The 14,182-nt window shown below is 55.8% G+C and overlaps 6 protein-coding genes across 6 annotated transcripts; 2 read left to right on the plus strand and 4 right to left on the minus strand.

The window, feature by feature from the left end:
• Positions 1-253: 253 nt before the first annotated feature.
• IUM83_04774 (uncharacterized protein) lies at positions 254-2,038 on the plus strand (the record flags this gene model as incomplete). Its single annotated transcript, XM_067928871.1, has 1 exon — positions 254-2,038. One exon carries the CDS (start codon positions 254-256, stop codon positions 2,036-2,038), a length of 1,785 nt encoding a protein of 594 aa, XP_067796234.1.
• A 2,697-nt stretch (positions 2,039-4,735) lies between these two features.
• Positions 4,736-5,014, minus strand: IUM83_04775 (uncharacterized protein; the record flags this gene model as incomplete). Its single annotated transcript, XM_067928872.1, has 2 exons — positions 4,736-4,818; positions 4,882-5,014. 2 exons carry the CDS (start codon positions 5,012-5,014, stop codon positions 4,736-4,738), a joined length of 216 nt encoding a protein of 71 aa, XP_067796103.1.
• Positions 5,015-7,132: 2,118 nt separating this feature from the next.
• IUM83_04776 (uncharacterized protein) lies at positions 7,133-8,026 on the minus strand (the record flags this gene model as incomplete). Its single annotated transcript, XM_067928873.1, has 1 exon — positions 7,133-8,026. The coding sequence occupies one exon, from the start codon at positions 8,024-8,026 to the stop codon at positions 7,133-7,135; it is 894 nt and encodes a 297-aa protein (XP_067796235.1).
• Positions 8,027-8,197: 171 nt separating this feature from the next.
• Positions 8,198-12,043, plus strand: IUM83_04777 (RNA polymerase II-associated protein 1; the record flags this gene model as incomplete). The annotated part of the gene is made up of 1 exon (XM_067928874.1): positions 8,198-12,043. The coding sequence occupies one exon, from the start codon at positions 8,198-8,200 to the stop codon at positions 12,041-12,043; it is 3,846 nt and encodes a 1,281-aa protein (XP_067796236.1).
• Positions 12,044-12,099: 56 nt separating this feature from the next.
• IUM83_04778 (Phytanoyl-CoA dioxygenase) lies at positions 12,100-12,982 on the minus strand (the record flags this gene model as incomplete). Its single annotated transcript, XM_067928875.1, has 2 exons — positions 12,100-12,434; positions 12,508-12,982. The coding sequence occupies 2 exons, from the start codon at positions 12,980-12,982 to the stop codon at positions 12,100-12,102; spliced, it is 810 nt and encodes a 269-aa protein (XP_067796353.1).
• Positions 12,983-13,140: 158 nt separating this feature from the next.
• IUM83_04779 (Phox homologous domain) lies at positions 13,141-14,151 on the minus strand (the record flags this gene model as incomplete). The annotated part of the gene is made up of 1 exon (XM_067928876.1): positions 13,141-14,151. One exon carries the CDS (start codon positions 14,149-14,151, stop codon positions 13,141-13,143), a length of 1,011 nt encoding a protein of 336 aa, XP_067796153.1.
• Positions 14,152-14,182: the final 31 nt, after the last annotated feature.

A 14,182-nucleotide genomic window follows, 5' to 3' on the forward strand; every position in this document is an offset into this window, starting at 1 on the left:
CGTATACACGTACTGTAAACACCGACATGTGTCTCACTTCGTCTGAATGGTTTACAATAAAGTTACATCTACAGTATACAACAACAGCAACGATTGACGGCTGGCTGCACACCCATACATCCGTTTTCCATACGTTAGCGTGCTGTAGACAAGACCGTCATGCTAACCCAGCCTTCTGGGACTCCAGTCCGCATTTCCTTGTCAACGACGCAGGTCGTATTTCACTACAACTTCTCCGACGCAACACTCCCCCATGAAGATCCTGCTGATTCTAAGTGCCGCTCTCTTGGCGCTGCTCTCGCGGCTGGCGAACGTGGAAGCTCAAACGACCTGTGGCCCTCGAATGCGGAAGGACTGGGATATGATGAACGCCACGGAGAAGACTACGTACAAGAACGCCGTCGCTGTTGCCATGGATTCGGGCGACTACATCAAGTTCGTCGAGATGCATACTGAGATGAGGTCCAACTTGGAGGCTCACCGCCAGTGCATGTTCACCTACTGGCACCGGCTGTTCCTTCTCGTGTTTGAGAATATGCTGCGCGGCCAAGGACCGCAGTTTGCGTGTGTGACTGTGCCGTACTTCAACTGGATCGTCGCGAGCGCTCGCGTGACTGCGGGTACTTGCACGTCGTTCGCCGACTGCTTGGCCATCAACAAGGAGTTAGGAGGTGGCTCCACGAGCGGCGAAGTACGTTCGATCTCCATTAATGGCAAAAACTGCTATGGTCGGTGCGTAATCGAGTCGCCGTTTGATCACTTTTGCGAGCTCTCGTCCCTCAATGGCACAGCCTGCGCCAGGTGCGTGCCTCGCAGTGACTGGAGTCAAGCTGAGGTGCCTTCCAGTACGAGCTACGCATCGGTTCGCCAGCAAGTTTTCAAGGGCAAGAACATCGGTCAGATGTCTCCTCTCGTTGAGCAAGGCTGCCACAATAACGTGCACGGCAACCTCGGCAGCACCATGGGCACTTTTGCTTCGCCAGCCGACGCTCTTTTCTGGTCGCACCACGCCACGGTCGACTTGTTGCACACAATTTTCCACAAGTGTCGTGTTGGAACAAAGCGACTAACTTTTGCCCAGAAGGCGTCCAACCCGGTCGCGTGGACGTCGTGCCGTCGCCGTGGTGGTGGTGTCTTCCGTCCCACCGATTTGATCACGATGCGCACTGGTGAGTTGGGGGTTAATCCGATCCCCGGTTGGACCGACCCAAAGATTGGCAAATACTTTGCCGGAGTTCCCAACCAATTCGCTGGTCTCATGGATGTACGCGACTTGGGCAACAGCAGCTATGGGTACACCATCACTGGCCAACTTGCTGCCATGTACAATCGGTGTGACGCCTCTCCTACCTCTCGTAAGCTGGAGGAGACGACTGCTACGAACTCCTCGTCCAAGCCTGCCATGTGTGGTATAGCACAGGACGATGGCTACGATGTCGACGGGAACGACTACGCCTCGCAGAACAACTTCCCTGAGACCGATTACAACGGTCAAGACGACGGCCACCAGGACATCGTAGTTGTCGACAGCAACGGAGAACCGCTCGATGCCAACGCGCCGGTCGATGCCTACATCACCGACGACGCCGAGAAGCGCGCCTTCAACTGGTACGACCAGACCATCGAAACCATGGGAGGCGACTCGCATGAAAACATGGCCGACCTCGAGCGTCAAGCCTGCATGTTCGAGCACGTGTGCTTGGGTGGCACTAAGGACTATTCGCCCGCGTTCAAAGCGCTCTGGAAGGTGAAGGAGCCGCGCTGCAAGACCATCGTGGACGCCATCACAAACGGCTCGCAGCCGATCATCTACGAGTCATGGCGCCAGGACATGGAGTCTCACTTCGGTTGCCCGAAGCCGATCAACTCGGCGAACGCAACTTCGAACTCGGGTTCGTGGGGCTCTTCGGAGGGTGGTTCGCAGGTATCGGTTGGGGATTCGGACAACACGATCCAGTTCTCGGACGTCGCCGCGCAATATGACGTCTCTCAAAATGGCATCGCTGGAGTTGAGTCAACCTCCGCCAAAACGTTGTAGAGTGCGTACGGAAAGGTAGCCCGGGACAATTTGTAGATTCGCTGATCAAAGGACCGTTTAGTTTTTTTTAATTAAGCTATAGGATCCTGATATCGCTCAATATTTCGCCAGACCGGTCGTCGACTTAGCATGCTAGTTCGCTGGTTTGACAATACCTGGTTTATCGTCGTACCAACTCGAAGTCGATGTTGACATTTCATTCGCAGTGTCGGCGAAACACAGAGAAGAGTTCAGTTGATGTCACTGAGCTGGAGTCTGCGTTAGTCTACAGGCAGCACCTCTCCTCCAGCGTCGTGTTCACGAAACCACTTCCCTCAGCGGGGTCGAGCGGTGCGAAATCTTGGGGGGCTTCGTCCGCGTGGGCCAGTTGGATGGTGGCGACGGCGAGCAGGACAGCGACGAAGAAGGAGAACTTGGCCATTGTTGATGGGTTTGTTGTCGGGACGTGTGGTCGGCGAAGAAGATTGGCGAATGATCTTGGTGCCGTGTACAGCACGAAGCGGATGAGCAGGTGTGCGTTGTACTTCGACATACTCTACCTGGCCCAATCTAGTTCGTATCAGCGGAATCCAATTCGCATTCCAGCGTTTGTCCGCGCGAGCAGAGGTACTACTTGCACCTCCGAAATAAAGGTGTGGCTGTCGAGCAAGCTCTACCAGCCGTCATCGCCGTTCCCGCTGATAATGCTCCTACGAGTTGGTCACCGTCGCGTTGTACACCTTTGCCGCAGTACCTTCGTTCAGCCAAGCGAACTTGAATATGTAGTCGAAACCTGAGGAAACCCATGCACTTTAGATGGCAAACGCTAACAACTGACCGCAGCTACCCGACGTACCGCGGTGTTGAAGCGATGCCTGCACGTTGTAGAAGACCCAGAAACATATCTTGATTTTCACGCCTGGCCACTGGTTCTCGAGCACAAATGCGAGTTGGCGGGTGGCCGAGAACCGAAGACGGTACTGCAGCATCCCACATAGCACTAATAGGGATGCGAGCTTGAGCACGCAGTTGAATAGGATGCTGTTCAGTGCTTCGTTGAGTTCGGGCTCTGTGAGATCGCTAATTGTGCGTAGTAGAATGGATTGGGCAAGCTGTACATCGCAGTCATGTCAATTGCTGCATGTAAGATAGACACTTGGATCAGTGAACGGTTGAAGTGTAATTAACAGAAGATGAATGGGATGAAGACACCGACGTAGTAAATGAGGACGAGGAACTCTGTCAAGTGCATGAGCCGCCGACCCTCTTGAATGCACTGAAGCGAAGTAGCAGACATGAATCGAGAATACCGTCTTGGCTCAGATTGGGCCGAGTTTGAATGCGAGCTCCGAAAGAAAGCAGCTTCTTCAAAAAAGTATTCCCAAACCCCGATCATCTGAGGAATTACATTATTTGGGTTGAGAGGATTTGGTTGTGCTACTAGCGAGCATCACTTGGATTGTATTCGCGGGATCGATATCGCCTTGTTTGCCCGTATCTTGAAGCAATATGTCTGTGTATCGCGGCGCACTCAGCTTATGACCAGCTCTTTTACCTTCGTGATAATATTGCCAGGGTCACTATGGTTCGCACGAAGCCGGCTTCCCACTTGTTCCGTCCGGTGGACTGCTTCATGACTATCACGAAGCGATAGAGCCAACTACAAAAACAGAGCTGCAGTGACCGTGAGTGTAGTTCCGCTTGATGAAGAGTTCTGGATGCAGTACGACGCGAACAACGCGTCGAAGACCTCCGAGTTGAACACACCACCGCGGGCATTTCGTCACTGAGATAAACGATCGCGAATCCCGCACTTGAAACATCTTGTTCACCTGGAGTCCTCGAGATGGTTGGTTTAGAGGGAGAGCGTCACTAAGCACCGTAGTAGTCAAACATAGCAGCGGGGTGACTACCAGGGCCATACTGATGTGCAGCCAGCTCGTTTTACGCGTGTACTTCGCCAGCTGAAGAACGCGGCTGCCGTGGAGTTCCACTTGCGTGCATTCCCATGCTTTGATGAGCTTGTCCTGAAGATTTGACATTCGCTGAGCGTGATGAAAGTGTTATCTCGTTCTCACCAACACGAGCACAAAATAATCTGCACAAGTTTGTTGTGGTTGTGGATGACAGAATAGCTGGGACTGAGCTGAAGATGGAGAGGGGCTTCAGACAAGCTCCGTTCATTTCATTTTAAAACGGCAGCACTGGTCTCCTACCAGCATTTAGAGAACTCTCGACGGCATACAACTCATGAATCCTAGTCGTGTGAGCTGGTGATAGCTTTAGGTGCTTGGTTACAGGCAGCACCTCTCCTCCAGCGTCGTGTTCACGAAACCACTTCCCTCAGCGGGGTCGAGCGGTGCGAAATCTTGGGGGGCTTCGTCCGCGTGGGCCAGTTGGATGGTGGCGACGGCGAGCAGGACAGCGACGAAGAAGGAGAACTTGGCCATTGTTGATGGGTTTGTTGTCGGGACGTGTGGTCGGCGAAGAAGATTGGCGAATGATCTTGGTGCCGTGTACAGCACGAAGCGGATGAGCAGGTGTGCGTTGTACTTCGACATACTCTACCTGGCCCAATCTAGTTCGTATCAGAGGAATCCAATTCGCATTCCAGCGTTTGTCCGCGCGAGCAGAGGTACTACTTGCACCTCCGAAATAAAGGTGTGGCTGTCGAGCAAGCTCTATCAGCCGTCATCGCCGTTCCCGCTGATAATGCTCCTACGAGTTGGTCACCGTCGCGTTGTACACCTTTGCCGCAGTACCTTCGTTCAGCCAAGCGAACTTGAATATGTAGTCGAAACCTGAGGAAACCCATGCACTTTAGATGGCAAACGCTAACAACTGACCGCAGCTACCCGACGTACCGCGGTGTTGAAGCGATGCCTGCACGTTGTAGAAGACCCAGAAACATATCTTGATTTTCACGCCTGGCCACTGGTTCTCGAGCACAAATGCGAGTTGGCGGGTGGCCGAGAACCGAAGACGGTACTGCAGCATCCCACATAGCACTAATAGGGATGCGAGCTTGAGCACGCAGTTGAATAGGATGCTGTTCAGTGCTTCGTTGAGTTCGGGCTCTGTGAGATCGCTAATTGTGCGTAGTAGAATGGATTGGGCAAGCTGTACATCGCAGTCATGTCAATTGCTGCATGTAAGATAGACACTTGGATCAGTGAACGGTTGAAGTGTAATTAACAGAAGATGAATGGGATGAAGACACCGACGTAGTAAATGAGGACGAGGAACTCTGTCAAGTGCATGAGCCGCCGACCCTCTTGAATGCACTGAAGCGAAGTAGCAGACATGAATCGAGAATACCGTCTTGGCTCAGATTGGGCCGAGTTTGAATGCGAGCTCCGAAAGAAAGCAGCTTCTTCAAAAAAGTATTCCCAAACCCCGATCATCTGAGGAATTACATTATTTGGGTTGAGAGGATTTGGTTGTGCTACTAGCGAGCATCACTTGGATTGTATTCGCGGGATCGATATCGCCTTGTTTGCCCGTATCTTGAAGCAATATGTCTGTGTATCGCGGCGCACTCAGCTTATGACCAGCTCTTTTACCTTCGTGATAATATTGCCAGGGTCACTATGGTTCGCACGAAGCCGGCTTCCCACTTGTTCCGTCCGGTGGACTGCTTCATGACTATCACGAAGCGATAGAGCCAACTACAAAAACAGAGCTGCAGTGACCGTGAGTGTAGTTCCGCTTGATGAAGAGTTCTGGATGCAGTACGACACGAACAACACGTCGAAGACCTCCGAGTTGAACACACCACCTCGAGAATTTCGTCACTGAGATGAATACTGAGAGTAAAGATATTCCGCATTATCAACTTGATCACCGGTAGGTGCGACACGACGAGCTTCTGGACTGTCTTGGAGAGGGTCGTGAACGAGTAGAAATATGGCGGGTACACGACTATGAGAGGCATTTCCTACATCGACACTTTCATTGTGTTAAACACCATCGTTCCTGTCCCGGGATTGTTTCGAATGAGCACAGACCATTCAATCGCCATTGAAATTGTAACGAGTACAACCCATGGAGGAATTCCGACAATACTCGAAAACGGTACAGGAAACCCAAAGAACAGTGCAATCCCGCAATAGACGGCAACAGTGAAAAATGCCACGATGACCGTACTCCTGACCATTTTCCAGTTCGGGTACAGCAATGCGCGTATACTGGTTCAAAATTGTTGCTTAAAATGCTAATGACAGCGAACGTGTAGTATTCCCGCACTTGAAACATCTTGTTGGCTTTGACTCCGTCGGATAGATGATCCAGCGAAAGCTTTCGGCATTATAAAGTAGATGAATTAGATCAGGATCGACAGAAGAGCTCGAAAAGCAGTTTGCTTTTCACTTCGTTTTAGGAGAGATTGTGGCGACACTAAAGTCACGGCTGGTGGCTAACCCAAATTGCCCTTCAATACCTAGTGGCAGCACTTTTCCTCCAGCGTCGTATTCACAAATCCACTGCTCTCAGTGGGGTCGAACGGCACGAAATCTGGGGGAACTTCATCAGCGTGGGCCAGCTGGATGGTGGCGACGGCGAGAAGGAGAGCAGCGACGAAGGCGAACTTGGTCATGGTGGAGTTGGTGTTGTTGACGGGGCTTGTGTTCGGCGAGGAAGATTGGTAAATGCCAACTTACCTAGTCATTTGCTTGCTATGCATGCTGGTGCAATCTGGAATATATCCAGATTTCTTTTAGTAGAATTTGTTCGTGTCACCAGCGGTACGATCAGAAAAAAATGGATGGTGGTTGAATAGACCTCGTATTTCTGACTTGTTCGTCATTGGTCGCCACCCGAATAACAATGAAAGTTTCACATCAGCCATGCGATGACGAACGTAAGTAGCGACAAATCGATATACATTAAAGGAAACCGCCAGACATCTCTTTCAAGAACAGTAAACACTTGCGCCTCGAACACAAAGTGTAAGTTTCACCGACAGAATAGTCGTCGCTGTTAGCATCGCAATAACGCCGTAGATGGCTAGTATCTCTGCGCATAGCAGAGCACGAAGACTTCCACTGTCAATCTGAGGGTCTTCTTCACCACGATCTCCACAGCAATTAAATAAAGCGCCCGCCGCTAGCTGTTGCTCTACTCCCACAGTTCCGGCGTGAGGAACCGATTCCCGAAGATGAACATCAAGTACGGCGCCATCTGCGCGGGGCACATGACTTCGAACAGCTCGAGCTTGCACGTCCGCAGCGGGAAGACCCAGTCTCTCGGCACTCGGAAGTGCTTGGCCACACTGGCGTTCTGCGCCCTCTTGACGTCGCTGTCCTCGTCGTCCCCCACCAGGGGGCAGTGCTCGCATCTTCCCCAGAGCTGCGACGGCTCTGGTCCTACCAGCGTCTCCACCACCACGCCGTTGCCCACCACCTCCTCCTCCACGTCCGGCGCGGCCGCCGGCCTCACGTCGTCCCTGAAGAGCCCCTCGAACTCCTGGAACGCGAAGATGTTGGCGTAAAGTCCGAGCTTGGCGTCCACGAACCTGGCGGGCACAGCCGTCGAGGTGTCTCCAGCCTCGTACAGCGAGCTGTTGAACACCGCGAGCTCGTAGCCCTCGGGCACCTCCAGCTGCTCCTTATTAGTGGTGCGGAGGAGGTGCATCCCGGCCATCGTGACCCCTATATCGGCGTTGTAGTCCCACGGCACGAGCTGCCGCGCCCGGTAGACGCCCAGCAGCGTGCCGCTGTCGACCCAGTACGGCACGCGCGCGTTCTCCAGCATCACCTTGAGCGCGTACACCAGGTCCTCCAGCGCGCGCAGCCGCTGCTCCGCCGTGACGCACGCGCCCGGCCGCACGAAGCGCAGGTCGCGGTGCGCGCTGGAGATGCAGCGCCGCAGCGCCGAGGGAGACGGCGAGCGGCGGCTCAGCAGCCCGCCCTCGTGCGCGGGCGCGTACAGCAGGAACAGCAGGAACAGCAGCAGCTGCGCCGCCACGATCAGCGCGAACTTGACCTCGCGCCGCAGCGACACCGACGCCATCACTACCCGAGAGCGTTGCTTCAGGATATGCACGTGAATAAAACGTCTAATCTAACACATGAATAAAACAGTGACGTTACCGGTACCTACCGGTACAAGCTCTGGGCGTCCCGAAAAACCTTATGCATCCACCACTCTTTCTAGTCCGCGCGCGTCACTGTCATCTCCACCATGAGCGACTCGAGTGGCGTCGACATGGACGCCGAGTTGGCGCAGCTTCTGCGCGAGCAGGAGCAGTTCCTGCGGCAGAAGAAGGCGCCCGCCGCGAAAGTGTCTCGGCGCGGAGCTGCGCCCGAAGTTTCGGCGTGCGACGCCTCCGCAGACGCGCCAGACGACGGCCCGAAGGTGCTCAAGGGCGTCGTGGAGCGGCAGGTGGCGCCCGTGGGCCAGCGCGGCCTCGTGCTCGCCCCAGAGGCGTCCGGCTTCCCCGCCGTCAGGCGACGCGGCCCTGGCCAGAGCCTCTTCGGCCGCAGACGCCGAGAAGCGGCCGCCAAGGAGCCGCAGCAGCCTCCTGACCAGGAGAGCAGGGACATCGACGCCGCCAACAGGGCCACGCTGCAGCAGATGAGTCCGCGCGAGATCCTGGAGGCCCAGCGAGAGCTGCTGAAGACGCTGGACCCGCAGCTGGTGCAGAAGCTCAAGAACCGGCGCCAGAAGCCCGTCAAGACGGAGGCTGGTGCCGCGGAGAGGAGGAAGGTGGAGGCGGGGGCGGCCGTGGTGAAGCAGGAGCAGCAGGAGCAGCACAGGGACACAGAGCAGCTGCAGAAGCAGACGCTGATCAAGAGTCTGGCCGCCGTCAAGACGGAGGAGGAGCTCAAGCAGCAGGCCCAGCTGCTGCCGCCGGAAGAGCGCGCCAAGTTGGACTGGACGCAGAGCACCAGCGAGAAGAAGACGGAGAAGGCTCCACGCCACAAGAAAATCGCGCGCCCGGTGGCGGAACACGCGACGTTGGAGCGGTTCGACCTGGACGGCCAGGAGCTGCAGGCCACGGATGCCGAGCTGCCCGTGCACTCGGGCCTGTTCCACCACGGGGACGAACCGGAGGCCGCGGGGTACACGCTGCCAGAGCTGCTGCATCTTGCGCGGAGCTCTGTCGCGAGTCAACGCGCGATGGCTCTCACGGTCGTGGCGAAGATCCTGAACAAGCGCCAACTGCAAGCTCAAGCTGCGCTCCCAGTGACACCGCGAGTGCTGCCTCGAGACTTGGCGATCACGCTCCGAATCGTGCTGGATGACCAGAACTACACGGCGTTGAGCGCTGGTGTATCTGCGCTGCACGCGTTTATCGTACCCGTTGTTGCAGGAAGTGAAGAAGAGGATTACCTCCCGGAACTGAAGCATGGTGCCGTTGTTCTCCCGCCCCGAGTGCATGTGCACCGGAATGGAGTCGTTTCTGGAGCGCGAGGCAAAGACCAGCGCGCCAATACCGATGAAGAGGTGGTGTATATTGATACGAGCGAGGCTGACGATGGCTCTAGCATCAGCGATGAGGATCTGGCGGCGTTGGACCCTGTGCAGGCACTTCTCAATATGGACCTGGGCACGCGGCTGCGGTACATTCTTGAAAGTATTCAGCTGCCGGATCAATACGCCACGGAGAAGATGCTAGAGATTTTAACAGCAGTGGCCAGCCACTCGCCACGTGCTGCTCATGAGATTAGCTCAAACGCAAGACTGTTGAAGCTTCTGCAGCAACAGTACGTTGAGAACGAGCAGGTGCTGACTTTTCAAGAGGACAACATTCGGTCGCTGCACCTTACACTCAAGGCCCTGACGCTTGTGCGAGTACTCTGCCAAGGCCAACGCAGTGTGGCTTTGACTCTGATCTCGAGCGGCTTAATTCAAAGTACGAAGGGTTTTCTCGCGTTGAAGGACATTCCCAGTGGTGAAGATAACGAGGAAGCCGCAGCGCTTTTTGGGAAGATGCAAATCGAAAGTCTTCGCATCTGGCGTGTGCTTCTTGGATATGGCCTCGACTTCCACTGCTTTGCGTACCTGTTCCCTGTTCTATCAGGCTTCGTGCAAAACAATACCGGAGTGTCAGCTGCACGAAACTCGGCGCTTTTTGTGGCTCTGGAATCCTTTTGTGGACTTGGAGCGGTGCATGAGGCGCAGCATTATTTCAACCAGTTGGGTTTCTTCTTGGATGCGGCAAAGGATGAGGCTGTTCGACACATCCGTGCTTTGTTGAGTCTGTCGTCGTTGAATGACGTCAAGTTAACTGTATCGCTTTCATCGACGCTTGGATTTCTTGCTGCTGCCAGCGCTCATGCTACTAAGTACAGCTTGGACACTAGCGCTCTGGTCGAGGTGTTGAAGCTGGTGCAATCACGCGAAGTCACGCGGGGGCTTCTTCCGCGGCTTCAGGACACGGTGGTCAATCGAGATCTGCTGCTTGGACTAGTACGCTTCCACCGGCAGGTTGTAAGCAATGGCTTACTATCTGATGACATGGATGACGAAGAGGTCGTGCAAACGTTTTCGCGCGAAGTAAGGACCCCGCTGCTTGCTGCAGCAACCGCCGCTGTCGCGACTTCTTCCTCCACGTTCAGCCCTACTTTAATTCAAGCTTGTGAAGTCACTCTCCTGTTGGGTGAGCTCATTGCTGCGGGGAAGAGTGATGTTGCAAACTTCAACGCCGAGTTCGTGCAAAAGGTGTACCATCAAGCATTGATTCTTGTGGAGCGTCTTGGTGGAGGTGGGGAATACCTGATCGCGCGCTTGTTTGCAGGAGTGCTGTTCCACCAGAGCTCGCTCCAGTTGCTCGGTGTGTTCAGTGAAGAGGCAGATTCGACGCGCATGAGCCGTGTGTTGACTCCGATTTACCAGGCCCTTGTGAACGCTACCCATGAGCAAGAAGCCCACTCTGTGCAGATATTTACGGGGGCCTCGGCATCAAGCAAGTTTTCGTACCACTTGCGCCTTCCTCAAGAAGAGCAAACGTATATCCCGAGTAACCTGCCGCTGCCAGGTTTTTGGATGGTGTGTCCTTTGTCTCGTATCGAGTACAGTAACAACACGGATGGTAAACCACAGACTGATGCGAGTCCGACAGGGGCTCAGAGTGATGAGATGAAGTTGATCGTGAGCGCTACATGCCGATTTGTGTTCGAGTTTGAGCGATTGGCGCCGCAGATGGCATCCATCCCTTCAATTGCTGACTTGCGTCCGGAGGACAAGCTTTTCCACTTGGTACACGTTTTCTTCGCCGGTAGCGACGTGCTCTTCGACGACCATGTGGACGCGGCTCTCCGTCAACTGCTGCCAAAGCTTGTTCAGCCTATTCTCAACTCGCCGGAAGACTCGAGGCTCTTTCACGAAGGCATCCTGCGAAACCTCAAGCGCTTTCAGAGTCTGGAGTCTGGAGAGGAGGTGGATCCAGCGCCGAGTACACCGGTGTCCTTCTCGTCGGATGACCAGCAAGTGTTGACCTTCGTGGAGAAGCTGATGGCAGAATTCACCTCGTCTTCATTCGGCAACACACACTTCGCGCAGTGCGTGACGTTGCTGTTGTCTCGTGACTTCCCTCTGCAACTGCGCAAGTTCGTGTGGAAGGAGCTCCAGGACTCTCATCTGCTTCATACGCTGGCACCTTTCGAAGTCTCCAATGCCCAGCTATTCAGTCGATGCACCCGAGGCGGGGTGTCACCCATCGTCGATGACAAGCTGCTTCAACTCATGCAGCAGGCCGTCTGCCAGCAGAAGCTGTCGCCTGCGAAGGGAGCATTCGGCTACTCCATCGCCATTCACCATCTCGTGTCCTACTTGTTCGTTGAGGACAGCAGCACTCTCAGCTTCGCACGACAGCATTTCGCGCAGACTCTGGCCACCGAGGCCTCGCCAGCAATTTGGGGCCACCTTCTGAGCTACGATGTCAACAACACGTCGCTGCTGACTGAAGAATGCGGAGTTGTTCGACCTGAGCGCGTTGCCAGGATTCGGTCGCAAGCCGCGCTGTCTTCAGACCAGCTCCTAGCCTTCGAGGCCACAGTGTCTCTGCTTGAAAGCACTAAATAGACGCGGGAGCTAGATATTCAAGCAAACTCACTCTCTCCTCCATTATCTGCCCCCTTTCAGACTAACATCGGCGTGATCCGTTTCCTCTTCTTCTCTCCAGCTGCAGGAGCTTTCGTCGCCACAGGCGCCTCGATCTTGGCGTATTTGAAGTAGAGCAGAGGACGCACAGTGCTCTCGCTCGTGTTGGCAAGACCTCGGTGCCACACTCGGTAGTCCATAACGATAGGCGTCCCCGCCTCCACACAGTCCGTGACACTGGGCAGATCCGCGTAACCTTCGAACGCCGTCCCGCGAGCCCCATTGTCGTGAATGTGCGACCTCGTCTTCATCTCGGTGCCCCCAGTCTCGTCCGTGATGGTCACCAGCGGCACAAACACATTGAGCCGGTCAACTATCGTCCACATACACAAGACAGTGTGTCAAAGTCTACCGATTCCAAATAGTAAACTCGAACTCGACCCTACCAGGTTCCTGGACTTGCTGGTTGCGGTGAACTCCATCCAGGTGCCAATTCTGATCAGCGTCTCCAGGTCTTGACAGCACGCAGCCGATGTACTCGAGGTGGTATTTCTCGGCAGCGAAGAGCTCTCGGAGCACTGGCTGCCACTTGTCCGCCATGCTCTTGAGCAGCTCCATGTCCACCGAGTGCACAGTCTCCACCGTGTGCGACGTGAGCGGGCGAGTCTGGAAGGCCGAGGTGCTCAGCTGCATGTCGATCCGCCCGCCCTCGCGCACGTAGAAGCCCGGGAGACGCTCCGAGTGCTCGCGCAGTGTCAAGTCGAGCTGCTGGCTCGCAGCCTCGGCCAGGAATTCCTCGTAGCGGTTAAGCACTTGAGTGCGCACGAGTTCCACCTCGGACGGGGAGGAGCCGTACGTGGCCACGGGCAGCGCCACGAACCCGTCGGCGAGGACTCTCGCCGCCAACTCTGATATACTCATGACTTCCAGTCGACGGTCTCCGCTAATCCTCAAGTGCTTGTTTTATGATCGTGCGCCGCTACGCAGGACTCGAACGTCAAGATACCCAAGCAAGAAATGTATTCATGTATCAATGATATATCATGACGCCGACGTGCACACGGAGGTACTGGTATCAATTAGCCGTGCGACTGCGAGCGCACCAGCGTTGCGTCCTTGTTGCCTTCCTTGGACGGGTTCGAGATGAAGGAGAAGTTTGGCTCCGAGTTGCGGTCGTCCTCGAAGTCGTCGCTGGTGTTGACCGAGTCCTCGGCGACCTCGTGCGGTGACGGCAGGTAGGCCAAGTCCTCCGTCGATTCCGGTTGTTCGTCTTCATCTTCTTCTTTGTTGATGACATTCACGACGGCGCGCACCTCCGAGAACGAGCCAACCTCCTTCTGGCTGGCGATGTGCGCGCGCAGGTCCACGCCCAGGAACTTGCCCAGCGTGGCGGTGAACAACCGCTCGCTGCGGCGACACGCCGGCCACGTCGTGGCGATGCGCACGCAGTAGTCGAGGAAGATCTCGAGCGCCTGCGAGCGCTCCTGCACGTCCTGCAGACTCGGCGGGAACAGCGTGCGGCGCGGGAACTTGACGGCCGAGAGCTGCTGGTGCGTGGACTCGCACTCAGGGCACTGGATGCAGCGCGGCCGCGTGAGCAGCTCGACAAGCTCTGCACCCGCAGAGATCTGCGGTTCGTCGCCAATACCGACCACGGTGCTGCGACGCACCGGCAGGCGGCCGCGGCAGGTCTTGAGCACCTCGAGCAGGCGCCTGCGCAGCAGGAAGAAGCTCTGGAAGCGCTGGATGCAGCGGCCGCGCAGCTGCAGCTCGGCCACGGCCACGTCCATGGTGTAGCGCACGTGCTTGGCCTCGGTGGGCCCGCGCACGACGTAGAGCCCCGCGAACTGCACCATCTTGTCCTGGCCGTTCAGGTAATGACTCTCGGGCATGCACGCGCCCAGCACGGCGGCCGACGCGCTCGTCTCGCGTGCTCGCAGTGCGTTCTGGTGCTCGGCCGCGACTTTCTGCGCGACGTCGAGCTCCAGTTGCGTGCTCGTCGTCGAGTCGGGCTGCTCGCTCGGGTTCGAGCTGAGCGCGACCGTCGTGGCGGCGCTCAGCGGCTGGATGGTGTCGACCACGACGGGCATGGATGCAGCCGTTGGTGGTGGTGCTAGTGGC

The sequence above is a fragment of the Phytophthora cinnamomi genome (genome assembly GCF_018691715.1).
Source record: "Phytophthora cinnamomi strain GKB4 chromosome Unknown Contig17, whole genome shotgun sequence".
Taxonomy (NCBI): Eukaryota; Oomycota; class Peronosporomycetes; order Peronosporales; family Peronosporaceae; genus Phytophthora; species Phytophthora cinnamomi.